The 26492-nt window shown below is 59.6% G+C and overlaps 1 protein-coding gene across 4 annotated transcripts in view; it reads right to left on the reverse strand.

Annotated features, from left to right (window-relative positions):
- Nucleotides 1–1223: 1223 nt before the first annotated feature.
- Nucleotides 1224–26492, reverse strand: part of WWP2 (WW domain containing E3 ubiquitin protein ligase 2) — a 43494-nt gene continuing 18225 nt past the window's right edge. For all 4 annotated transcript variants that reach the window (XM_075101083.1, XM_075101085.1, XM_075101086.1 and 1 more), the window contains 17 exons: nt 23628–23820; nt 17214–17303; nt 15238–15412; nt 11905–11959; nt 9882–9963; nt 9121–9249; nt 8740–8818; nt 8514–8585; nt 8334–8422; nt 6932–7091; nt 5755–5888; nt 5486–5626; nt 4780–4900; nt 4318–4422; nt 3608–3704; nt 2637–2709; nt 1224–2392 (listed from right to left, as the gene is read on the reverse strand). In XM_075101083.1, coding sequence (XP_074957184.1) covers nt 2293–2392; nt 2637–2709; nt 3608–3704; nt 4318–4422; nt 4780–4900; nt 5486–5626; nt 5755–5888; nt 6932–7091; nt 8334–8422; nt 8514–8585; nt 8740–8818; nt 9121–9249; nt 9882–9963; nt 11905–11959; nt 15238–15412; nt 17214–17303; nt 23628–23820 — 1895 coding nt within the window. In that variant the 3' untranslated portion in view covers nt 1224–2292. The remainder of the gene's footprint in view (nt 2393–2636; nt 2710–3607; nt 3705–4317; nt 4423–4779; nt 4901–5485; nt 5627–5754; nt 5889–6931; nt 7092–8333; nt 8423–8513; nt 8586–8739; nt 8819–9120; nt 9250–9881; nt 9964–11904; nt 11960–15237; nt 15413–17213; nt 17304–23627; nt 23821–26492) is intronic.

The raw sequence follows: 26492 nt of genomic DNA on the forward strand, positions 1-26492 counted from the left end.
TTGCCATAACAGGCTTGTGGTATGCATGTGCATTTGCATTTTTCAGGACTAATTCATTACAATCAGCCCATTTCCTGTAACACGGACATCGGTACACTTAACCTGGCTCCTAGCTGCACAGTCCCTAGGCACCTCATCACCTGGCAGCGTAGCGCGCGTGGCCCATTGCTGCTCTTACAGTTTCCGCAGCTCTGTGCCAGTGACGGCCCCAGCTTCGCTGCCTGCCCGCGGAGGTGCCTGGGCTGTCGGCTCTGCACCCAGCGCCCTGCCTGCCTGCCTGCCTCGCTACGCAAGCGTTGTTGTGGTTCAAATGGTGGTGGTGGCACGGAAACAGGCTGGCCTCTCGGCAGAGCAGCACCGGGAGCCTCCCTTGCGCAGCGCCTTTGCAGCAGCTGCACCTATAACCTGCCCCTCCCCCCCCGGCCCCATCCCACACCAGGACAGGACAGGGAGCGCTGGTCACAGCCCTGCCCTCCTGTGCCAAAGGGGCAGGATGGACGGGTGCTGCAGCGCGGCTCTGGTCAAAAAGCAGCTCGGAGAAGGTGGGGCACAAGCCAAGTCCCCTGCCACCTCTCGGGCCGGGGTGTGAGCCGTGCCGGTGGTCCTGGTGGACGCAAGCACCGCGTCAGCACATCGGGGCCAGGAGGCTGCAAAGCGCCGGCAGCCTCCCCACAGCAACTGAAGCGTCTCTTCTGGGACGGGGCTGGCACCAGCTGGGCCAGGTCTGGCACAGGTACAGACTTAGGGGAAAAAAGAACGAACCACCCCAAACCCACACAAAGAACCCAGCAGCCAAGGCAGCTGCTGAAAAGCAAAGTCATGGCAAAATTAGGGGCTGCAGGCAGGGCGCTGGCGGCATGAATAGTGGGTTTGTTCAGTTCTGCGTGTTGGGTTCTCTGCTACGCACCACCAGCCTATGGCTGTTGGCTCCATTCACCTGATTTTGTTCCACCAATGCCGCTCTGGGTTCCACACGGTGGCACAGGGAGGCACCTCCAGCTCTGGCAAAGCACCCTGGTGACATTTATAGCCGAGTGTGATTATAGGTTGGGCGACGGCAGGCAGGAGCGCTGCGCCCAGCCTCACCCTCCCGCGCAGTGTGTGCATGGAAAAAATACATATTATTTATGACGCCGGTGACAAGCTCGGGGTGCCCAGCCCAGCCCTCCCCAAGGCTGCACGGGGCTGTCCCCCGTGTGACACACCGACCAGGGACACGCACCTCGGCAGCTGCTTATCGTTTATTGCACAAGAAGTCGGCGTCGCTGAGGCAGGATGGTGCAGTACAAAACTATCCAGTTACCAGTCGAAAGCTATTGCAGTGTCTTGTATCCACACAATTCCTTTATGTACAGCTATGTACACCAACGCTGGCACAGGTCCGTGGCCCCGGTGCACACGGGGGGCAGCAGCAGAGGTGGCACCCAGACGAGGGGCAGAAGCCCGATCCTGCCCTCACCCTCAGCTGCGGGGGCCCCCAGCCAGCGACAGAGGAAACACAGGGAGTTTGGGCCGAACCCCCGAACCAAGCAAAGGCCAGATGTGCCCCGAGCGTGACCAAGGGCCCTGAGGCCGCTGCAGAGCACCAACGCCAAGCAACACACCACCTACCTGTTAAATACAACAGCACAGGGGCTGCATGCTTGCGACTCAATGCGCAACGGGACACGGTTGGCCAGGCCCTGGGGCCAGGCAGCTGCAGCTCTGGCACGGGAAGGGGCCGTCCCAGCCCTTGTGTGGCACATCAGCCCCCACAGCATCGGCTGGGGGCTCCCCGTTACCTTTGCTGGGTGCAGGATAGGGCCCAAAAGTGACCCGAGAGTTGGGTCAAGAGCCATTTCCCCTCCTCACCTGCATGTATTAAAATGCCATGAGAAGGCAGAAAACAGTAGGGGGAAAAACAGCCTGTGCCGAAAACAGGTCTCTTAACTGTGCCGGCGAGGGGGGAGCGGGGAGCCTCAGTGCACCAGGCGCTGCCTGCCAAGGCCCAGGGCTTCGCCCCGTCCCCGCTGCACCAGCCCACGCCCCTCACGAGCTGAGCAGAGCCAGGCTTTTGCGTCCACCTCCCCGTCACACCTAGGATTTGCTCGGGGAGGGAAACGTGGACCCAATTCCCCCCGGGCTGCGTTAGAGCAGATCTTGCACAGGAACAAGAGCAACAGTGTCTGCAGCTGCCTGCGCACCATCCTGCGCGCAGCGCTTGGCCCTGGGCTCCGCGGCGCCGGCAGGCAGCACCTCGCAGCCGGCAGCGCTCCAGGGCCCTTCCTGCCCGGAGAAAGCACCAAAGCTCTGTCACTCCTGTCCAAATCCTTCTGTCTCCTCAATCGCATAAAGCAGCTTCTCCTTCAGCTGTTCGTAGCTCTTGTAGGGAGGGAGATCCAGACGGTTAAAGCTGGGGAATCAGCAGAGGCTGTGAGTAGCGCTGCAATCCCAGCTCTCCTCCCTGCTGCAGGGTCCCCTCCGGCCTCGGCCGCACACAGCAGCCGGGGTAAGATGCACAGCCAGGAACGGCAGCTACATCCCGTGGGAACACGGGCGGCGGGGATGGACGGCGCCCAGGGCCCCAGGCAGCCCCGCAGAGACGGCCAGTGGCTGTCCCCGCGTGCTCCTAACGGGGCCGAGGAGAAACGACTTACCATGTATGGCTCCGAGGCAGCCACGTCTCTTTGCCAACTTTATCGATGCAGAATTTCTGGGGCCCGTTGCTGCCTGTTAAGTATGAGCACAGCAAATCTCATTATAGGACCAGGAGCTGAAAAAGAAAACCCTCTGCCATGCCGTTAGCCAGCAGATCACACCGTCACACACCGTTATGGTTCTAGGGACACATCGGGGTATAAATCCACAGCAGCACTCGCTGCCTGTTCTGACCCCTTTGCAGAGAGCATGTACAAAAAATCAGGAAAGGAGAAAGCTGTAAAGCATATTCACAGCAGCACAGAGAGGTAACAGCGTGGCTTCTAAGCAGGACGGTTAAATAGCAAGTGCTAAAACACCTTTATCCATAAACCCACAGGACTGAGCAGGTCCATCTGAGAGCTTTAAAGGACCTGGCTCAGGAAATCTGAGTCACTGAGGTCACTTTTTAACAGATTGTGAATGCGGGAGAGATTCCAGGGGACTGGAAAAAAAGCTAAAATGCCAGCAAGAACAAACAAGTGGGCTAAGTTAGCTGGTTAGCTTGACATTGATTCTAGGAATGTAAGGGAAAGGCTGGTACCAGCCCCAAAAAGCAGCAAATTAAAGGATGAGAGCAGAATAGCGCCACACTGGTTTTCTGGAAAAGGGGCTTCGTTGCACAAAAATCAAAATTAAATTAAAAAAATCAAATCTCATTCAAAATGAGATTACAAGCTGGACTGACAAAGTTAACTGTGGCAGCACAGTTCATGGCTAAGGAATTTATCTGGGTACAGCACGCCACAGGGTTAAATTGCTGTGCTCAGACGTTGCAGCTGCTTCGCTGCTCATGTGCTGTGGGCTGTCCTGAAACCTGTGATGGAGACATGGGCAGCCAGGTCCCACCCTCCAGCCTCCACACACGGCTGCTGCCCCCGCTCACCTCCCCGGGACCCCTCGCCCAAGCCGAGCACCCAGGGACACGCACCGATGAGCTCCGCGAACCCCCCGACGGGCAGGCGGCAGGTCCCCGTCACGAACTGCAGCAGCCGGATCCTCTTCTCGTTGTCCATCTCTTTCACCACCTACGACAAGAGCACGGCGGGGGAGTGGGATCCCCGCCACCCCAAGCCCACAGCCCGCCAGCCTGGGGCGCCGTCCTGCAGCACAGCTCCTGCCACAAGCAGCCCCGGCCCTGCGGCCGGCCGGGCTCACGCACAGCCCCCAGCACCGCAGCACGCCGGGCATGCGGGCCTGCCCTCGCCTCCAGTCCCGCATCCTCGGGAACCAGCACATCCGAGGGGTCTGCGGGGAGCAGCTCTGCCCTGCCTTGGCCTCCTTCAGAGCCATTTCTGATCTCCTTCTCTCCCGGCCAGCACGGAGCAGCACAGCCTGAACTGTCACAGCTCTATTACATGTCACCCCCTTCCGTCATCCTGCCCGAGAGCAGCAGCTATTGCTAGAAGCACGCTGACCACTAAGTGCTGCCTGCTGTCCTCGGCGGCGGCGCCGCCGGGGCCTCTGCCAGCCACAGCCAAATGCTTCTTGCTGAACACGTGCTCGCGGTTGTATTTCGTTCTTCCTGACAGCCTGCGAGGCTGCCGGCCCCAGGCCAGCCCTGCCAGCCCCAGGCCTGAGGCAGGGGATGATCCCAGGGCTGTGGAGTGGGTCGGAGGTGCTGCCGGTGCTGGGACTGACCTGCCAGAACCACTGGATCTGCTTGCTGTTCTTGTTGTAGTGCCGGTAGATGGTGTTCTTCTGCCAGTCGTTCATGTCTATCTCCTGCATGCCGCACAGCATCAGCTGGGGACAGGGAACAGTCAGCAGGGGGACAGAAACGGCCCTGCACCCAGGCTTCAGAACACTGACCCTTCCAGTGCCAGCTTCACAAGGCACAGGCTCCAGCGCTGGGCAACAGGGGTGCCTGGGAGGAATTCCTCGCCTCCAACTAGACGTTTTCTTGCTAATGGACCCAACGAGCCACCCCAGAGACCCAACCACCTGGGGCGGCGGTACCCCGTCAGCAGAGCCAAGGGGCAGAGGGTGCAAGCGGAGCCTGTGCTCTCTGCCGTCACCGTGTGCCATTCCCGGGGCAGCCTGCAGCGGGGTGGGAAGCACCGGTACCTCTGTGTGCCCGTCCCAGCACAGGTGCCAGCTCACCTCCAGCTCCTTCTCATCGAAGTACCGCAGCCACTCCAGCGGCACCACCTCATTGAAGCCATCCAGGAAAGCCTTGGTCTGCTCCTCCACGCCCCGCGTGAACCTCCAGTCCGTCAGCAGCCTGGGAAGGCAGGTGGTGGTCGGCGGGCAGCCAGAGCCACCGGCCCGGCACAGGGAACCCCCACCATCCCTCCCGCCGGTGGGGAGGGCCCTGGGAGCCACAGGGGTGTGTGGGGAAGGGGAGAGGGGCTGCTGCAAATCACCAGGGCTCCCATCAATTCCCACTAGTGGGTTTCTCCCTTTCCCTCTGAACTCGTGAGCAGCGGACAGCCCTGAGACCAGCAGCCTTCGGGAGGTCAAGGGGTGCAAACCGTGTCCCCTGGCCAGAGCCTCCTGTCAGCAGGAGGAGACAGCCCTGGCAGCCCCCAGCCAGGCCAGCAGCGGACAGGCAGGGTGAGCAGCCACAGGACAAGGAGAGAAGTCTCACCCTCACTCCCCTCTCCTCTTTCCTGAAAGTACTGGCAACTGCCCAGCCAGCAGCAAGCCAGACCGCAGCGGAGCTCGGCCGACCGCGCCAGCCCATACTTGTCACAGGCCACGTAGCCCCGGGAAGCGGCCACGTCCCAAGCCCCATGTTCCCACCCCAGCACTGCCCTGCAGCTGGCAGAGGCAGGCGCCCGGTGGGGGCTGCAGGATGGCCACTCACATGATGTACTCCTCCTTGTTCTCCTCTGTCACCCGGATGCTCTCGCCGCCCTCCTTCAGCTCATGGGTGGTCACCTTGCCCAGGATCTCCATGTCCTGGATGAAGTACAGCTCCAGGCCACACTCCTCCAGGCTGTTCTCCCTGCGGGAGGACACCGGGATGCAGTTTCTGACAGAGGCACCCAGCAGCAGCGAGGGGCCGTGGGGAGGAACGCTGCCTCCCCCACAGCAGGACGGACCCCAGGCCGGGAGGGAGCACAGGGCACTCACTTGGTCCAGACGATGGAGTTGTAAAACTCGGGGTCGATGGATTCCAGGTCCTTCAGCGTGGGCCGCTTGTTCAGCATGCGCTTGTAGAAGGGCAGCGTGAAGCCGGTATCGATGAACTTCCCATGATACAGAGCCTGCAGTGGGGAGGTGATGCTGGGTCACGGGGGACCCCAGGACAGATCCGTGGGGCGAGATGGTGCTCCACCACTGGGGCAGCCGCGGGGTGGAAGGGAATCGCCCCCAGGGTCCCGGAGCTGTGGCGCTCACTCCCGGCTGGCAAACGCGGCAGGGAGGAGCAGGGTCCCCCCAAGAGCGCTGCGCAGGGGCGGCTTGCCGGGTGTGGGGTGTGCTCGCAGCCCCTCTCCCCTCCCCACCGCAAATTCCACCCCGTCTCCTTCTCCCCTCACAGCTCTATTAAGAGCACTTGTTTAAACAGAGCTGTGCTGTGGCTTCCCTGAATCCCTGGCTTCCAGGAGCCCCAAGGCAAAGGCAGCCAAAAATAATGCAGACGCTTGTCTAGAACGGCCCAGCGGTGAGTAATAGTCTGGGGTTTTATTGGTATCCTGCAATGCTCAGGGCAGGGCAGGGCAGGACAGAGCGGGGACCTGAGCAGTACACAGCCACCTCCCGCACACACCTCGCAGGGCTGCGGGCCAGGGACCCTTCCCCAAGCTCGGGGGGCCCCTGGCAGCCCCCCTAGCATCCCAGGGCCGGGCAACCTGCGGCACATTGGACTTGGGGAATGCGAGACGAACGGGAGGAGCCGCTCTGGGGCTTGGGCAGCTGGAAAATCTCACACTGCTGTGGCTAAAAATAGTTCCCAGAGCTGCAGACCCGACAGTACCTGGGGTGGCAGCCAAAGACCTAGAGCCATCCCTGCTACACAGCCCCTGGGAAACCAGGTCCCCTCCGGCCCCAGAGCCATTCCCCGGATTTAAAATGCATCACCCCGCAGCACCCCCTTGATGGCCCATCTCCCATGGACCCACATCTGAGCGAGAAGGGGCTTAAGGAGGGCGACAGTGCCGAGCCGAGCACAGGCATGGCATGCAGAGCTGCCCCTCGCCCCGCTGCCCACCCCCGTCCCCCACAAGGACCCTGATCCGCATGAGGGGACACGAACGAAGAGACTTGTCTCCCGTCACCTCCCCGACACCGTGTCACTCCGGGCTCTCACCATGGCGATGAAGCGGCCGATGAAGCGGAAGTAGGTGAGGTGGTCAGGGTTGATGGAGGAGGCAGCGTTGATCTGCAGGCAGTAGTTGTTCTTGCCAGCGTACTCGAAGAGGCAGTACATGGGGTTGAGCACCTCGTGGGACAGGAGGAAGAACCACTCCCTGGGGTGAGAAGAAAGGGGAGCATGGTGACAAGCGGCTCGAGGAGCCGGGGTGCCCAGGGGCTGCGCGGGGAGGCTGCGCCCCAGCGGGCGAGACGGCCCCGCGCCTCCACAGCACACCCCGCACAAACCAGGTGCCCATCTCCTCGGGGTGCCGGTGCAAGCGCTGGGCCCTGGTGTGACTTGGCGAGGGTGTCCTCCGCCACAGGGGTGCTGTGCCTGGTTTGCAAAGGGCTTCTGGAGACACCAGCAAGAAACACCCCAGTTTGCCGGAGGCCACGCTGGGAGCACCAGGGATCCCAGCAGGCACCGCGTGGCTCAGTCCCACCCAGGCTATCGCACACGTACACACACACAGGCACACGCTGTCGTGCACACACGCCCTGAGCCTCCCCGCACAGGCTCCCCCGGGAGCCCCATCCTGAGCTCAAAGCAGCACGGGACGGGTACTGTCCTGGCTTTGCTCCCCCGGCCGTGCAGGGAGACGGGAGTCCTTGGACGCAGAGGCAGCCCCGGCATCCCGTCCGTGGTTCTACCCTGTGGTAGAACAGCATGACGTAACCTACCATAGGGTAAAACCACTGGCAGGACACAGAGAGAGGCGGAGAGCAGGAGCCCCTGCACCAGAGCTGGGGGCAGCAGCACCACAAAGGAGGAGCGGGCAAGAGCACGGCAGCACCAATGCCGGGGTGGCAGCAGGCAGGGGAAAGTGTTAGCCCAGCACCAAGGCAGACACCCCGAGCGAGCCGGAGGGGTCTCATGGGGACACAGGACCCCCCACCAGCCGAGACGCAGCCCGTGCTCTGCAGTAACACCATCCTTGTGGAGGCAGTGGAGGCTGCAGCAACTGCATCACACCACGTCTGCCCTGGCGCACACCGACTGTCCCAGGAAGCAGCAGGGCCTGTTGGCTGTGGGGACAAGAGGTCGTTCGACCCATCATCCCCAGGCCCCAGGGGTGGCAGGGGAGCCCCAGCTGGGTCCCCCCTCCAGCCCTCGATGTGCCAGGGACAGGCTGGTGTGATGCTTTCAGGGTGTTCTACCATTCCTAAAACTAATGCTGTTTCCCATTTGAACACCCCGTGGCTCCTCCGGCCAAGCAGGCGCCGCAGAAAGGCTGGGGACCCCGAGTGCAGGTGCCGGGCAGCCTCCCACGCCCGCACCGCCCTTTAGGGGTTCACGCCGCAGGCAGGGCACAGCCCCGTCCAGCAGCCGGCGCGTGGTCCGGCACACCAGCGCTCACCTAGCGATGCCGCCATAGTCCAGGCCCTCCTCTCCTCGCATGATGATGTACAGGCGGCGCCGCAGGTCGTACGGCTTCATGTTCATGATCTGGGGAGAAGCAAGGGGAAGCGTCACTGTGGGCCGGTGCGAGGGCCAGCTCCACACCTCCCTGGGCTCTGTGGCCCCGGCACCTCCTCACCTGCTGGAAGGAGTCCTCAAAGAGCGTCTGTCGAGAAACGCTGATCTTCACATGGCTGGGCAACGCATTCGACTACGAGCAAGGCAGAGACACAAAGCTTTGTGCAGGCTGGCCCAGAGACTCTCCTCGCCCGTGCCTGCCCATGGGGTCAGGCTGCCCACGCACCCATCCAGCCCTGCGGCTCAGTGGCCCCGAGCTGCTGGAGCCCTCCAGCTGCGATACTCACGTGGCAGAGGAAGCGGAACTGGTGGTACTTCCAGCGAAAGCTCCGGTCATACGCCCCCGGGGAGCCGCCCTGCTTGCTCCTACAAAAGCAGCACCGGCCTGTGTTCAGCATCCCCGCCTGCCCCAACGCAAGGTGCCCACACCCAGCAGCCTCATCACCTCCCAGGCGGGAGGAAGATCTCTGGGGCGCAGCTCACCCCCATCAGAGCCAAATGTGACACCCTAAACCCACTAATCAGTGTCTTTGCAACAAAGCTGACCCACTTCTCCCGCTCCGCGTCACGACCGCAGGAAGGCAGGAGCTGCGGACAGGCAGCTCGAGGCCCAGCTCCCAACGTGCAGCCCGGCTGCAGAGCGAGGGGCCCAGCCCAAAAGCGCTTACCCAGACTCGAATCCGGGGCGCGGGTCCTTGAAGGTGGTGGTCCGAGTGTTGTGGTCCACGAAGTAGCGCACGCCCTCATTCGTGTACTTCATCTCCCAGCCGGGCGGCAGCGGCGGCTCCTGGATCATCCTGCCGACAAGGAACGGGTCACCAGGCAGGCACCTCAGGCATCTCTCACCCTGAACTGCGGCCCTCCAAACTGCTGCCCTTGGGGACCACCCTGAATTTACAGCTGACCCAGGCAAAAGGAAGGATTTGTGGTATGGGATTAGCGAGCGCCTGTCTGCACCCCGGGACAGGAGCCCTGCCTGGGCTGCCCTCTTGGCTATGGCCAGGACTGGCCACAGCTACAGCTTCTCTCTCTCTGAGGGAGAGATGGCCTCAGTGGAGACCTGGGCCAGGTCCCCAGCCAGGACAGGTCTCTGGAGAACCACAGCCCAGAGCTCCCAGGAGCCCCAGCAGAGCCCTGCGGGAAGGTAACAGGGCTACAAGCACCTCTTTCTGCCCAGAAAGCCCTGTAGCCTTCCCCATCACTTCTCATCTCTACCCTCAGCTCCTGCACACCAGAGAGCTGCCTCAGAACGCCACAGGTTGCAGTGTCCAACCCTCCTGGGCTCCAGCACTGCCTGCAGCTCTAAGCACTTTTAGCTCCCCAGTGCTGCAGCCCACTCGGTCCCCGGCACGGCCAGCTCTTGGCAGCCCATCGCATGGACCTTCCGAAACCGCACGCACCCTCCCTGCTCTCCCCGCAGGCTGCCTACCCCTGCGTGCGAGGGTCTTCCCACTGGGTGGTCCGTGTGTTGTGGTTCACGTAATACACTCGCCCATTGTCCTGTCTCTTCTCTAAGAGAAAAGAGAAAGGAAGCATTAGCAGGAGCGCCCTGGCCAGCACTGACCCGCAGTCCCGCACAGAGCCCTCCCCTTCCCAGCTCATGAGAAGTTTGCTGGCTACCCATGACCCACCTTTGGAAAATGTAGGATAAAAAAACCCTACGTTTCTTCTATGTACACAGGCTGGTTTTCTCCGGTGCCCCCAAGGCCAGCATGCGGGGAGGTGCCACGGCCAAGTTTGGCCCTGCTAATGCGCTGCGGGGCTGGCACAAGAGCCGTGCTCGGCCATGCACCTTGCTGGGCCGGCAGCACATGCACCCTCCTCGGACACGCAGCGCTCCGCAAGTGCAGCATCCCTCCAGGCAGACCTGTGCGTGCCTTCTCAAACACGTCCAAACTCCCTGCACAGCTCACGTTCCTGGCGTGTGCTGCACACGCATGTACACCCATGCCTCTATCTGTTGCACACAGGCGTAAAACAGGCACGCCACTCACACCAGCACCACAGCTCAACCCTGCTCTGCCCGCAGCCTCACATATTGTTGCACAGGACCCTTCCTGCACGTGCTCCCCGCCTTCCCAACACCCCGTGTGCGCCACGCACTTCCCCAGGCACCCCCTTCCCGACACTATTTGCACACTCGGAACAGCAAGTGCCTCCCAGCCGTGGCTGGGCACCACGTGCCCCGGCCTGGTGGTGATCCTGCACCCACTCCCCCACCGTGCCAGCCCCCGGGTGCCTGCACCCGCCCCGTGCACCCCCTCTTGTCCCGCCTGCAACGCCTCCCCCCCTGCACACGCCCACGCGCGCGAGCTGCCTCCCCACGAACACGTGTGCCCCACACGCAACACACCTCCTCCCTCCACGTGCCTGCGTCACTCCCCGCACGCACGGCCCTGCTCCATGCCGGCAGGGACGCCCCGCACGCACGCTCCCCTGTCACCTCCCGGCCACCGCAGCCCCCCTCGCTGCGTCTCACTGCAGGAAGCAGCCCCCAGGCTGTGACTCCAGCAGCCCCCGTGTACGACGACCAGGATTGCGTCCATCCCAGGGACCCTATCCATGGCAGGGACTCCCGCCCCACCCCAGGGTGCTCGGCCCCACGCAGAGCCGTGCCTCTCCCCCCCCCCGTCTCACCCCGCTGATGCAGGAGGTGGGCCACCGAGCGCAGCCGCAAAGGCTCCAGCACCAACCCCATCAAGACCCTGCCCTTGGAAACCTCTTAGCAGCCTGGGCCCCCTCTGTCCTGCTCCAAGCTCCCTGCAGTTTTAAGCCCTCTCCTGCCCTCCCTGCCTGCCTGGCACAGCACAGCTGTCTGCTGCCTGTCTGCACCCACGGGCAGCCCAGCCGGCCCTCTCCAGGGATGCTCTTGCCATGGGGGGGGGGGTTCTCTCTGCCCTGGAGATGGCACAGGGACTTTTCAAAACATCCTGGCACATGATGCTTTGGCCATAGGGACAGGACAGCCAGCCCCGCTCCTGCCAGCTCCCAGCCTTGCTGCGGAGCAGGGCAGAGCATCCCAGGAGGCACGCGTGGCAGCAGGATGGATCCCTGCTCAGCAGAGGAGGGGTCTGGGGACAAGTGAGGAGTTGGATCCCCAACCTCTCCCCCCGTCCAAAAGAACAACCACAAGCACTTCTGCATTCAGTAGCTGAGAAAAACTGGGAACTCCTCCAGGAAGAGAGAGAAAAAAAAGGAAAAAAAAAGCTGGATTTCAAATGAGAGATCGTGCTAATCACAGGCAGACTCATCCCCACACGCAGCAGAGCACTGGGAACGCTGGCTCCCCAGACACTGCTCCCGTTATCGCCAGGGACGGGAGCAAAGGAGCTGCTGACAGCACCGTCCTCCCCACGGAGCAGGCAGGGTCCCGCTCCGGGTGACGGAGGAGCGTCCCTGGTGGGCTGCCCGGCGAGCGCAGCAGCAGGTAAGTGAGGCGGCTCAGTACTTACCCCAGCCGGGAGGAAGGGGACCAAGAGGATCATTGTCGGACGGGGCGCCGGACGACTAGAGACAACAGAGAGGGCAAAAACACAAAATAAAAACCAGGGCAGGGACGCCTGGGAAGAGCAGAATGTAGAGGTGAGCCGTGCAGCCCCGGCTCCCACTCGCCTCCCCTTGGCCCGCGGCTCCCTGAGAACTGAAAAAAAAGAAAACAAACTTGCAGACTCAAGGGGGGGTTAAAAAAAAAAAATCAAAAAAAAGCACAAACTAAACAGAGGCTAGGGCAGCCAAGGGGGCGGCGGGGCAGGGGCCGTGCCGCACGGAGGGGAGCGGGACGGCACGGCGGGATCCAGATGTGCACGGCTGCTCGGCTCCCGCCGGCTGTCCCCACCAGATACACCTCCAGCCTCCTCCAAGAACCACACACAAGAGGGGAAAAAATATCGCAGGCCTTTCCAATGAAATCATTCCCACAAGCCCTGTCCACGCCCAGCGCTTCCTGGCGGGCCGGCGGCCCCCTCCTCCCCGGGCAGGGTGCGGGGTGCGGGATGCGCTCGCACTGAGGCCGCATTCATCCCGCGCAGACGGGCGGCTCCGCGCCCCGACACCCCCCCAGCAGGTTGGGGGCCTCCGCACAAAGCACCTTTCTTCTTCCCCAGGGCGGGCAGAGCCGGCGGCCGTCACCCAGCCTGAACCGGGGGATGCCCCGGGACGGGGGGAGCAGGCTGGCGTACTGCCCCGCTGCCCCGGCGCGCCTGAGCCCCCCGTCTCCAGCTCCACCGGAGGTCCCTAGGGATGGAGGCGCAGCCCCGACAGTCGGGGGTTTGGGGGAGAAGGAGGCCTGCGAGTGCTTTTAATGGTTAAATAAGAAACGCATTGTTACCAAAAAGGCATTTTCATTGCACCTCCTGAAACCCAGCTGCTGGAGAGAGGCCGGCGTCCCAGCCCTCCACGCTGGGCCGGGGATCACAGTCAGCCTCAGCTCAGGAAATGCCACCCACAGCCAGGCGCGTCCCTCCCGCCTGGGAACAGGAGGCAGCCCCAGGCCCAGGCACGGCCGCTGGTCGGGGTGCCAGGGCCCCCCACTCTGAGAAGGCTCCAGCGCTCGGGGCACCCCATGGCAGCCCAGCACCCCCAGGGATGTCCTGGGGCACGGCAGGGACAGGGCTGGCACAGTCTGTGCCTCTCCAAGCTTCGTCTCTTGTACCCGACCCCATGTGCCAGGGCTGGGCGCAGGAGGCATTGCCCCAGCAGCGGCCAGCCCAGCATGGCACCCCTGGACTTGGGGCACTCCCTGCTCCCTCCCCACCCAGACAGGCTGGCCAGAGATGCAGCCGAGTCACATCCAGAGCTATCACCTCACTGTGACCTAAAAATAACTCATTAAATCTAACAGGACAGAGCCGCAGAGCCTGGGGCAGAGCTCCGGGGAGCCAGCCCTCCTCCAGCTCTCCACAGACCCTGGGAACAACCCGGCCCCTGGTGCCGGCAAGACCCTTCAGTGCAAGGGGTGCTGCGCGTGGGCACAGCTTGGGGAGCCCTGATGTGCCTGCTGGCAGAGCGGTCCCTGGCTGCACCCCGGCCCCCCGAGCTGCGGCTTCCCCCAGGGGCTGCGCGTAGAGGGCTCTGCATCGCCCAGGGCTGCAGCGCCGCTCATCACCTCCCCACCTTCCTCTCCCAGCAAGGAGGGCAGGTGGGTGCTGGAGTCGGGAGGGCAAGGCAAAGCAGAAATCCCCTGCGGGGAAGGACGCAGAGCAGGAGCCATCACCGCTGGCAGCAGAGCGCTTGAAACAAAAAAGTACAATCGCTTCATCAGGCTAAATTTGGAGCACGAGTCCCTCCCTCTGCACTCCGCGGAGCCTGGCCAGGGCGAGTCGCGCAGCGCTGGAGCAGCTCCAAGGCTGGTGCTGGCGGAGACACAAGCGAGCGACAGGCCAGGAGCCCCGTTCGGCCTCCAGTGGAAGCCCCCTCCCGCGCACCCCTCTGCAGCAGTCCTGTGAGCAGCGTGCCGAGGAGCACAGGCGGGCGGAGGGCCGCAGAGCCATGATGTTCCAGCTCCTGCCGCGAGGCTTGGAATGGCTGGCGAGCTGTCCAGGGAGAGACGGGCAGGGGGAGGAAAGGGGCAGAGCAGCTTCCTGCACCCCCGGGGAGCAGTCCTGGTTGTGTCTCATGCAGAGCAGCACCAGAGGGTGGACTCTCCATCCCCTCCCAGAGAGCATCCGAGCTCCTTGGTGGAGCACAGAGCTTTCACCAGCGCTAGCAGCACTGCTGGGACACGTCAGCCTCCTGGCTTTCTCTGAGAGGAGCTAAACGTCAATGGGAGGTTGGTCACCCTGCTCTGCCCACCTTCACTCCACACCTGCCCCACCAGACCTCCCCGCCTTCTGGCAAGAGCCGTGTTTTACATGGTGGCACAGCCTCTACGAGGCACGTGGCTGGCTGACAGCGGAGAGCACTGGGATATCGCTGCTCCGGGAGGTGGACACACTCCAGCCTGGCTCTCTCCCAAGCCCTGCTCACCCTGCAGCATGACAGCTGCCAGCATGGTGCTGGTTATCAGAGGGTGCTTGCCACCGCTGGAAGCCGGGTCCCAGCTCCAGCAGAAAAGGCAAGACCAGGACATGAGAGGTCTGTGCCCAGGAGCTATCGTTCTGCAGGGCTGTTGAGAGATCATTCCCTGAGCAAGGAAATGCAGCTGCTCAGCCCAAACCAGGAACGAGGGGAAGAAGCAGAGAAAGCAGGAGGAAACTCGCCGAGCCCAGAAGTGCTTGTTCCGTGTGCTCTCTGGTCCCCCGGCTCTTGCATCCCTCACCATGCCAGCACTTGTACCCTGGGCCTGCAGCTACTGCTGCTGACTCCTGCTGCCACCCAGGACCCAACTCGCTGTCCTCAGTCCAACAGAGACTTGGGGAGGGACGAGCTCAGCCCCAAGAGCCTCCCCTCCTGCTACAGACCAGGATCCCACAGCTTCCTCAGCATAGCCCCAGCTCTGACAGGACACAGCAAGGCTTGGCTGACAGGAACCATGGAGAAAGCATGTGCCCAGCCACACTGGCACTGGAGGGACACCGGGGACAGGCTGCTGAGGACACCTCCCACCACCCTCAGAGCCATGCAGGCTGTTTTATAAAAAGAAAGTTACTCCCACAGGGTTCTCTGCAGGCAGCAGAGGAGCTTGTGGGTTCTCCTGTCTGAGCACCACTCTGCTGAGCTCGCCGAGCCGACAGACCCCACACAGCCCAGCGAGCACCTCTCCATGCTCAGAGTCTCCCAGGCCAGCCCAGGTGAGACCAGTGGGAGAGCTGGGTGAGATCTCCAGCACCGCAGCCCCTGGCTCTCACCTGGTACAGGAATCTTTGGCTGAACTGCTGCATGGCTCCTTGGAGCTGGTTTCGCTGGGACTGCCACTGCTCATAGTTCCTGACGTACTCGGCTGTGGGGCGCTGCCACGTGGTGGTCCGGGTGTTGTGGTCCACGTAGTAATACCTGCCTCGAGGATCCACACGCTTCTCCCACCTGGAAACAGCAGAGGAAGATGTCACTGTCTGTCCTCAGACAGCTCAGCGGGTCCTGCTGGCAGCTGCCATGCAGCAACTCGGTACTAATGCTGGTGTGAAGGCAGCAGAAAGAAACCCCAGAGAGGTTGGGAGGCACAGCAGAAGGCACACACCATGGTCCTACACCGAGGAACCTCCCATTGCCCTCGCCCGAGGGCTGCCTCCAGTCTGGATGTGCAGCAGCAGCTTCAGAATATCCAGCTGCTGCTCCAGAACATGTTGAAAGGGTGACCGAGAGGAGCACTGGGTTATGAGCCACTTCCCCAGCTGCCACACTCCCCCTGCAAGAGCTCAGGAAAGGGTTTGTGGCTGAGTTCTGCCTCTCAGAAATGCAGGTGAGAAAAGCAGCTCATAGAAGTGAGAAGTAGCCGAGAGCTACCAGGGCCCAAGGGTCCTACTGTGAAGCCCATGATTTTTCATTTCACTCTGACACTACAGGCTGACTTCAGGCACTTGCTCCCTGGCCCCTCTCACAAGACTAAGGTACCCTTTAACATAAGGGCTCCGCTCCCAGCTCCAGCATAACCACCAGTTTCACAGCCGAAGGGGCTCTTTTGGACATAGATCCACCAGAAGGAAATACAGAAGACTTGAAGCGCCTCCCTGCCAGGGCACACGAAGCCTAGACGGGACGCCTGGGCGCTAGCAGAGTTCACACCAGGATGCCATAAGCTTTCCTCCAAGAGAGCTGACCTCCGACAGAGGCAAGGCACCGGGCTGGAGACCTGCGCAGGAGGGAAGGAGCACAGCTGGGGTACTCCAAACCTACCTGTCCAGGTAATAGCCCCCCTCTTTTAACACCAGACAGATTTCACACTGTTGTAGGATCAGAAAGCAGCCACAGAGATCACAGCTTAACTGAAGGTAGCGTGTGCCCACAGGAGCCTGGAGGCTCCCGTGGAGGAAAACAGGATGGGTTTGTATTTCACTTTCACACATTACACTGGCAGTTAAAGCACTCTTTAGTCATTCCAGCCTTGAACAAACTCAGTCTAGAGAACAACAGTTTGGCTATACAGCCTTCTCTGCCTTTAGGAGCACAAAGAGGTGAGAATTCAACAAGCTTCTGGAAGGCACGTGGCCCCAGGGCTGTGTACAGCCTTTATGACCTGAGGACTGTTTTCTCCTGCAAATGAAAACCTGGCCCTCCGGGACATGGGTTTTGCAGAGTGCTTCCTGCAGGTCTCATGGAGCCAAGCAGCATCTTCTCAAGCACAAGCAGACCCCAACACGGCTGAGAACATAAGAGGCTCCTCTGAGAGAGTCCAGGGTCCGGCTCCAGGTTTGGGGCACGCTGAGCGTGCCTGTTTCTGTTCACCAGGAGCTCAGTCCTCACCTAGGAGCATCTGTTTTTCCAGGTGACGAGGCCCACCCCCCCTCCCTTCTCCTGGTCCCTGGGGGTACTTTGCCGGCACCCTGGCCCAAAACCCCCCCATCTGCTCTGCCCACAGGCAGTTGTGCTGCTTCTCAAGTGTTCAGTGATTTCCATGGACTGTTTAAAGAAAAAAACCCTCTAACAGAGGTCAAAACGCAACAGATTGGAAAGCTTGTTCCTTTTTACACATGCTGAAAAGACCTTTCTGAGGATACAGGGTGTGCTTTCAGGCCGCTGAGCGCTTGGTCATCTCATCCCATTTCTTTTTATGAATGAAAAGACCTTCCTGCTACCAATTCACTTCTCCCCTTTTGTGCAGGCTCCTGTGCATCTGATACAAGTTAGTTCAGTATGTGAGGTGCCAGCTGCCCCCAGAGCCCCTTACCCTGGTGGAAGAGGTCTCTCCCACGTGGTGGTCTTGTTGTTATGGTCTACATAGTAGACTCTACCATTAGGCAGCTCTCGCTGTTCCCACCTGCAAGAAAAAAAAAAACAATCATGGGATAGCTGATCCTTGCTAGCAGAGACCGAACCCCGGCTGCAGTGGAGGTACCAAAACAAACTGCCCTCTGCGATGCCAGCCCGAGCGGCGTGCCTTCCGCTGCAGGGCTCCCCAGGTGCCTGCCGCCCCGCACACCGCTCCAGGGCCAGCTGGGGAGAGCGGCAGCCCTCAGGAGAGGACATGGAGGAGCCCCGAGGCAGACAAGACAGCGCCTGTCCTCTCCTCACACACAGAGGTGAGGCGAAGGGGTTCAGCTGGAACAAGCAACATGGACCCGGCAGCCTCAGCCTCTGCACCCAGCGGGCAGCGAGAGCTGGAGCCTTGCTACACGCAGGACCAAGACACTTCGCAGGCACCTTCGTCTACTTTAAATCATGCCTGAACAGCCTCCCTGGGAAAAGTGTTTGCATGTGTGCCCATGGACTTGGACTGTGGCTGTGCAGCCAAGCCTCCCCCACGCATCAGAGAGCTGTGAATAATTAATAATCACCTTATTACCAACAACATCCAGAGCGCTGCATCTGGTGGATTAGCAAGCCTACCTCCTCGCATTGCTTAGCTACAGCGTGCTAACCTTTATTTAAAGTAAAGAATGACAGCAGGTCTACATGGCAATTGCTTGCCTTGCTAGATCAGGACGATCAGAGATGTGCTGCAGCACTCTGCTTTCTGAGAACAGGCATGATTTCGAGCATTAATTCCTAATTTCCTCCAGAAAGTAGGAGGGTCAGCGTAAGATTTCACACAGGGTCAGTTTCATGTCCCGTGAGTTTTTGATGTAGTTTTTGTTTGGTTTCTCTTAATAAGTCTTTAAAGGGAAGCCTTTGAGTTTGGGCTGGGGCTGAACTTTCTCCTTGGCGGCCCTCCTGCTCACTGCTGACAGATACTGCTTAAAAACATCGCGTGGCCACGAGGCACTCGGTTCAGAGGTGGTCCCTAAGGCGAGTCGGTGCGATAGGGAGGCCTGGCTTTACACAGCTACACTGAAAACCACTCTTTGCCTTCATTCATTCATGAAAGTTTATGCCCTGGCAGAGGTAAAAGCCCCGAGGAGCACCGTGCTTTCCTGTCAGCTTTTATTCTGCATCAGAGAGAGGCGAGCCAGCAGCTGCTGACAGATAAAGTGTTCTCCTGCTACGCTTCTGCTCCCACAGGTCTCCCTCCCAATTCAGTCTTCAGTCTTAATCACAAAAAGCCCTAGGAAATTAATATACCAGCTTCTGTTGTGACAGCAAGGGAAGAAATCTGGGCTTGCAGAAAGCAAGAAGCACTTAAGGAGGAGACACACCGAGTGCCAACGCCCCATCGCCTGGGCTTACGCCGCTCCTGCTCATCCTCAGACCTCCCCAGGGGACAACGAAATCACCAAACGGTGACCTCGGCTGCAACCACAGATCTGCTGCAACCACAGGTTGCGTGCATGGCAGCCTCGAGCCTGCTCTCGAACGAGGTGGGAAGGCAGAAACGGGGAGAGCTTCAGCCACGTTGCCAAGCCCTGGCAGCGTGCCGTCAGCTGGGGACCCCAGCGGTCCGGCAGCCACGCGGCAGCCTGAAAAGACCCTGCCCTGCACGGAAGGCAACGTTGCACTCTGAGATAAGAGTCAGTTCCCCAAAAGCAGGAGAGGAACGTGAATGCCAGGCTCAGGATTTAGCACAGAGATTGTCTAACCTAAATCAGAGCTGTTGGCTTCGCTCCTGTGGGCTTCTCAAAAGCACTGCCAACTTTATGCACATGCAGAGAGCAGGCAGCATCTGCAGGTAAAAGCTACCAGTTAGAACTGGATCTTTCTCATCCCTAGAAGAGATGTAGGGACACCAGTGGTTGCCTCTGATCAAAAGAGTCCAAGGCAGGACCTACTGCGCCTGTAACACCTTCGCCAGCGAGGGGCTGCCAAGCATACCACCACCCAAACCAGTGACCACGTGAGAGCAGAGCCAGCGCTGCCCGGTGCCGTTCTGGGGTCAAGAAGTCTTTGTTTCTGCACCCAGCGGTCAGCCCTTTTCCTGGGTTACCCCTGGGCAGCGGTGGGCATTGTCGGAGGGGAAATGCCTGGAGTTTCCAGTTCACTAGTGATGAACTCAGTGCTTCACAGGCATAAAAGCACCAGGGCAGCTAAAAGGTTGAAATCTCTAAAGAGAAAAATCAGCATAGCTGGGATTTCTTAAAGACACAAGCATGTCCACCCCATGAGATGGGCAGCAGAACATCCCTGACCATCTCCAGGGAGAAGGCAGGGCTGTGAAGTGCCACTGGCTGGAGAGCTGCCCGCTGCAGGCACTTCAGATCGCCACCAGCAACCAGATACAGATCCGGCACGAGGCTCAGGTGGAGGAACACTATTTGCAAACAAAACTCCAAGGTGCAATTCCACTCATGAGACTTGGCAGGCATCGGCATCCTGTGAAAACCCTTTAAGCATCATCTTTCTGAGGTCAGCTGTACATAACGGCCTCCTTCGCGCAGATCTAGAGACCGCAGCACCGCACGCTTACCGTGAGAACAACCCCAGCCAGATACCCCACCCGTTCTGTCCACGCTGACATGTGGTGCTTCAGAGGTGAACGGGACCATAGCCTAGTGCACACACAACCAGTGGTGCTGGCAGTAATTACTGGAGGAAACAGGTCCTCCAGACTCATTAACAACAGGTTCTCTGATCAATATTGCTCTGAGGACCTGGAAGTCCTTTACGCAAGAGGCTCCCAAGCCGCCAGGTACCATTTCTGTGCCTGCAGGGACCAGAAATCCCACGACAAGGACTCCTCAAGGGCAGGGGGTTTCTGGATCCCTCAGATACTCCTCTGGGTGCCCTCATGATTGCAAAAAAACCACAGAGGACTCGGGAGAGCTGCTGGTGGCATCTGATTTATGCCCCTGTACAAGCAGGTGACAAGTGCACATGCTCCTCAGGTCAGCAGCTCCACTGTGATCTGAAATGTAAGTCTGCTGAGGGCCGCCTCGCCCTGCGAACAGCGAATCACCGCTGTTAAAGAGCAAGCTGTGACGAGCTGTTATTGCTGACACACAGCAGTGACCTCAGAAACAGGGGCACTGGGGGCAACCCCTTCCATGCTCAGACCACCTTGCCCAGCTCTTCACAAGCTTCAGCCTTCTCCAGCTCCCCTGCATCCCGCCTGCCATCCCAAGGGGCGGCTCTGCCTCTGGGGAGCCTACCTCCCGCTGGCATTCCTCCCCCGTGCCCGCGGCCACACGGCCACCTGAAAGGAAGACCAGCGGTGTAGCACGCGCTAGGTGGTGGGAGCAAGCGCCCACCTGCACCGCTGCTGCGGGCGCGAAGCGCGCGACGCGTCGGCCCCTGCTAGCTCCCCTCCGACTGCCCGCAAGGCTTGCGACGGCAGCGGATACAGGGAGCCACGGATGGTGTGAAGTGGCAGCGCTGAGGCAACCCTGCAGTCCAAACAAAACGCCCTCCTTATGTAAGAAACCACAGCCCCATGCCTTCTGCCAGGCAGCATAATGTACCTCTTTGTACGGGCGAGACAGCGCTGTGTACACACACTGCGCTAACGACCGTCTGTCCCCCGCGCAGGATCATCACTGATAGGAACCAGATGCAGGAGCCAGCAGCTCTTGTGCCCTCCCCCTTTTGCTATCAGGCCACTCGGAAACCCCTACATGAGAACCGGGACCCTGCGCCAAAGGCCTCAAGAGCTGTGACCGGCTGCTCCTGTGCCACACACGCTCCCCGGCTTCGCAAGGGAACATGCTCTGCCCAAGCCAGGAGGACGTGAAGGAGGTTGTAGGCACTGCCGGGGCTGGAATTATTCAGAACACCTTCCAGCACCCTCCAGCCCCTAGAACAGACTCCCAGTTATACGAGAGATGCCTTTGTGCCCGCCACATCTGGTGCAGATGTTCAGAGGCTGCTATCTGAGCAGAATAAATAGCTCTGAATCCCCACATGAACCCAGCCGCTCTTGACTCCATCTGCACTCAGCCTGGCGCGAGCAAGGAGGCCGGGGCTCAGCACACCCACCAGCACACCGCTAGGAAAAGCTACCACCCCTCCAGAGGCTGAAGGGAAGCCGAATAAGAGCGCTCTCCGTGCTCCCACGGATGAAAGGAGACGCTGGGAGAATGAGGCAGGGCTCCTGCAGAAAGCAAGAGGAACAAGATGCCTTCCAGCTCTTCAGTGCCAGAACGACCAGCAGCTCTGCAGGGGATGTCAAAGCAAAAACGATCACTCAGGAGCTCTGCAGCACTCTGCACGGCCATCCCTGCAGGAGCCAGGCCAGCCAGGGGCTATCCTGCACCGCTTTCTGCAGAGCACGCTGCTGCCAGAGCTGAAGCGGCCTGGTTTTGTCTGCATCCCTTCTGCCTGAGACATCGCTGCCTCCACCAGCCCAGCCAGCCACATCCCCATCTCCCAAGATGGGCCCCAAACCACTAGCTAAAGCAATACCGTGGTGTGGTGAGCCAGCCAAAAATCAGCTGCCCTAGATCAGGTCTCAAGAGATCCCCAGAAGCTCACTGGTACCACCCCAGGGCCGCAGCGTTTTGTGCAATCCCTGTTTAGCAAATTCCTGTTTGTGCAAGTCCCTGTTAGCCCAGAACCTGGTCTTGCCGCTCTCAGGGCAGGGCTCACACCATGGAGACCTCAACCGACTCAATTCTCCGCTCTCCTTCACCTGGGAAGACCTTCATACTTGGTCTCCACCTGACCAAGCAGGTCAACTGCTACCCAAGCCCGCCCAGCACGAGCGTGTAACTCGGCCAGCACACGCGAGAGGGTTGCTGCCCTCTTCCCCCAGTACAGATCCTACGGTCAGGACAGGGAGGGAGAGATACAAAAGGTCCTAATCAAAGGTGCCTCCAGAGACCCAAATTCTGCAAGCTCAGCGCGGAGGACACCTTGCTACACCTCCACTGCTCTTCTCCAGCCGTCTCCCAAAGCGCAACAGTTTTACCCTCCTCCCTGCTCTGACACGCGTGATTTTCTGGTGTGTGAGCACCGCAGGGAGGCAGGCACCGGGAGGATACAGGCCGCCCTTCCACCCGGCTGGACCGCGTAAATGCAAGGCTGGCGCATCTTATAGAGCAGGGCTCGCAACCTCCCGAGCCTCCGGAAACCCTCATCGTGAGATACCCGCAGGCTCCTCTCCGCCACGGGAAAGAAACAGTGTGTTTCCACCTGGGGCTGTGCAGAGGTGGGGAAAAGGAGACCTTCAGTCTACCTGGTAGGAGCAGAAAGGGGCATAAGCTCTGGCTGGAATAAAGACCTTTTTCAGAGCACTGGACTTTTCCAGCTGCCTGGAAACAGGAAGCGCCCAGGCCAGAGAACAGAAACCCTCACACACCCCACATAAAGGCACACTGAGCCGTTAACCCTAATTACCTGTGACTGACACACGAGCGAGGCCCTGACCTTCCAGGCATCGCCTCAGCCAAAGGAAAATAAACAGCTCCCTTCATACGAAACACAAGCCATTTTCAATCTCCCCCCCTCGCTGCTTTGCGTTTTCAGTCCAGAACTAAAGGTGTCTGAAACACAAGGGGAGAACGACCCAGCTACAGCATGAAATGAAGGGGGGCTGAGCCCAGAGCCTGCCTGCCGCCTCCACCAAGAGCCAGCGAGCCCAGGGCTCAGCTGGCCCCAGCGCTCCTCCCAGCCCCCTCCCCACATCCCACAGGGGAGGATGTGGAGCATCTGCAGCCAGGGAGACAAAGGGGCACAGCTATGTGAGGGTCCTGCCCACCTCCCCCTAGCAGTGGCCAATGCCTCCACAGCATGTCTGCAGTGCATGTTTGTGCCCTCCTGCTCAGAGGGAGCTCCCTGGAAATCCACGCTCACGCTCTCATGCATCTTCCTCTGGCTGATCCCTTCAGTGGCCCCAGGAGAGCAGGGGATTCTGTGGCTCCCCTGGGCACGGACACCGAGAGGCTGCTTGCTGCAGAGATGTCACTCGCTGTTTATTACCCCAGAGAGACACAGATCAGACCCTGGCCCAGTGGAGGAGAGAGAAGCCCACTGCACTCACAGACCAGATGGCTCAGACCAGGGAGGACAGGCTGCACCAGGGGAGCAGGGACACAGCTGGGACACAGAGCTCCTAGACCCCTCTGCTCTCCTGAGCCCCATTTCCACCGACTCCTGGTGCAGCACAGCCCCCTCCCTCAAACATCCTCCTCTTCCAGCACACAGCAGTGCCCCAGTTTGCTCGTGTTCCCCCAGCCGTCCTTTCCAGGGCTGTGCCTCCCTCTCCAAGGGCCACAGGCACTCTGTCGTGCTGGCCCTGTCAGGGGAAGCAAAGCGTCAGACAGAAGGCAGAGCTTACCCGGGGGGCAGAGCATCCAGGGCTGGCACCGCTGCCCGGGCTGGTGGGGCGCTGGAGCTGGAGGCTGCCTCCTCTGCCTCTCCAGAGCTGGGCAGAGCAGGAGCGACAGAGCTGTCAGCCACGCTCGGTACGGTCGCTCCCGCTGCTGGCCTTTCCTCTTCGATGTCCACAGCACCCGCTGCATCTCCATTCACTGAAAAGGCAGAAGGCATAGGCGTTAGCACCCAGAAAGGGCAGTGGGGGGCCCGGCTGATCTACCACACGCACACAGCCCTGGAAGCAGGGCATGTGGTGGGTGGCAGCCGCTACCACCCAAGCACGGGACTCACGGTGCTCCCAGCCTGCAGCAGAGGCAGCCCCTCCTGCACCCAGCAGTCAGATCCCTCTACCAACCGCCGCCACTGCCTTTTGTCCCAAGACAAAAGCAGAGGGCACTTTGCATTTGTGCTCGCTATCTCTTCTGACACTCGCAAACAGGCTGCGTGCCTGATGGGAACTCAGGTGATGAGCAGGAGCTCAGAAACAGCTGGCGCAGCAGGCCGCCCAGGCTCAGCAAGGCAGCTGCTGCACTGGTAACAGCTAAGTGTTGCTGGATTCCGCTGAACTTTTGGAAAAGGGAAGGGGAAGAGACAGAGCAAAGGAAAATTACAAAGAAAATTGATGAAGAGGAAAATGCAGACCAAAAAAAAAAAAGGGAATTTTTTTGACAAATATTTATTAGATGGCCAAAAACCCTGAGACTTGGCAGCCCAGCAGAGGATAACGTTCGCTACAAGACATGCTGGCTTCAGTGGCAAAGCAAAAGCATTAAAAACAAATCAGCAACAAGTAAAAAGAAGTAAGGGATGCACACAGAGCTCCACAGTTAGAGTTAAGAAACACAGAACACTGTAAGGGCAGTTTCTGTGTCTACAAGCCCAAGTATTGTGGGGAAAAAAAACCTCACAACTGTATAAACCCCCACAGATGGGAGACTGCAGCGCAGAGGCAGAGGCAGGCTGCTCGGGACACTTTTGCTCTGCGGCTGGAGGGAAGCAGGACAGCACCCTCCAGCACCGGAGGAATCTAGGTACATGGCATCAGCAATTAAAGGAGCCCTCGGGCAGCACCTATGGGCGGTGAGGATTTCCAGGTCAGCAGGCTCCTGGTGACTTCCACCAGAGCCCTGCAAGACTCGGGTGAGGGGTCTCTGACTGCTACCCATTTCTAAGCAAGGCTTGGAAAGGGCCATTTTAGAAGCTTCAAACACGTTGTGCCAATCTTCAAAGGGAACCTGCAGAATGACCCAGGTAACTACGCTGTGATCGGTTTGATCTCAGTCCTGGACAAGAGAGGGAAAAAGCTGGTCCAAAGTTCACCTGATGAGGAAGGGCTCCAGGGGGAACTAAGCTAGGGCTAAGCAATGTGGCTGAGGAGAAAACATGCCATGAAATGATCTCCTTTTACTGTCGGATGAAATTACAGCTGTGAGTGACAAATGCAATGGGGACGTTCTTGCAACAGTCTGCTCAAAAAACACGATGTCACCAAAATGTACTAAACTGAGGAGGAAGAGGATGGTTTCTAGAGGCATTCCACAGAGCGCAAGACAGGGTATCCAGCCCTAATCCCAGCCATCCGCAACACTCATCTCCCTGTCCTGAAGTGTGAAATCATCACCAACACAACTGGCAGGAGACGTGGAGGCTGGTGAGCAGTAAACAGCGATGAGGACGGCACAGTCATGAGCCACTGGGGATGCTGGGGCCGGGCCAATAAAACCAGTTTTAAAGAAACCAAAGCCAAGGAGTCAAGTTGTACTTGCAAGAACAAAAACTCTGTCCACAGCCCGAGGGAGTGTCCCCTGCACAGCGAGGACACTGGGAGGGGCTGGGTGGGCACAGGGGACACGGCACAGCACTTGCTCCCAGTACAGCGCTGCCCCGAACAGGGCAGAGGCGAGCCGCAGCCCCACGGAGAGGAGCACAGAGCAGGAGTGACAACTGAAAGGCAGCATTTCACATCAGCCTTCCGCTCCCCCATCTCCCTCCCAAAACAGGTTTTGGCAAAATTGAAATTGCATTGCTCCAGGTTTTTCCAATGAAACGGAAAAAGGAAAAAAAGTCTTCCTTTTGGGTTGAACAAAACATTTCCTTCTACCCGAAACAAAGCACTCGGCTTCTCCTTCCAGGTCTCCAATAAAATCAAAAGAAAGGACAGCACTGGCTGCAAAAGCAGTGCAGGGGAGCAGGAGGTGCCACGCTGCTCGGCCAGCTCCATGGAGCCAGAGAACGAAAACAGATAAACCGCTTGCAGCTTCGTAGTCAGGCACTCAGGCACTCCCAGTCCCCGTTCTACAAGGTATTTATGGCTTGGTGGACAAACCCAGGAGAAGACAAGAGAAACCCTTCCAGAAATACCCTCTGATGTAAGAATCGGCCCCCTTTTGAGAGGTGGGTTTGTGCCTTCTCTGGTCCTCGACAAGACAGCTGCTCCTCCCCACTTCGGTGGGCAAAGAGCTCACAACATTTTTGAAGACCAATGGGCAAATTCAGCTGAACACTCCCAACCCTGAAAAAAGTCCACTCGGCTGTGATAACTGCCCTCCTTGCCGTGGCATCAGTGACGCTGCTGTCCCAGGATCCTTGTAAAAACCTGGAGCTGGATGCAGTATTTTTTGTCAGGGATACTCCAGAGAGGAGCCACAGAAATTATTCACGACAGGCAGAATAGATCCTACCAGTGCACTCTGCGGAGCTGCCCAGCTTATCAAAAGTAAAATCAATAAAAATCAATCGATTCACAGGGAAGAAATTCCCAGGCACTACAAGATCTGTTAACTTAGCAGCCCCGAGCTCTGCCCCCTGCACCTCCCATGAGCACCGG

Source organism: Phalacrocorax aristotelis, chromosome 8 (assembly GCF_949628215.1).
Source record: "Phalacrocorax aristotelis chromosome 8, bGulAri2.1, whole genome shotgun sequence".
Taxonomy (NCBI): domain Eukaryota; kingdom Metazoa; phylum Chordata; class Aves; order Suliformes; family Phalacrocoracidae; genus Phalacrocorax; species Phalacrocorax aristotelis.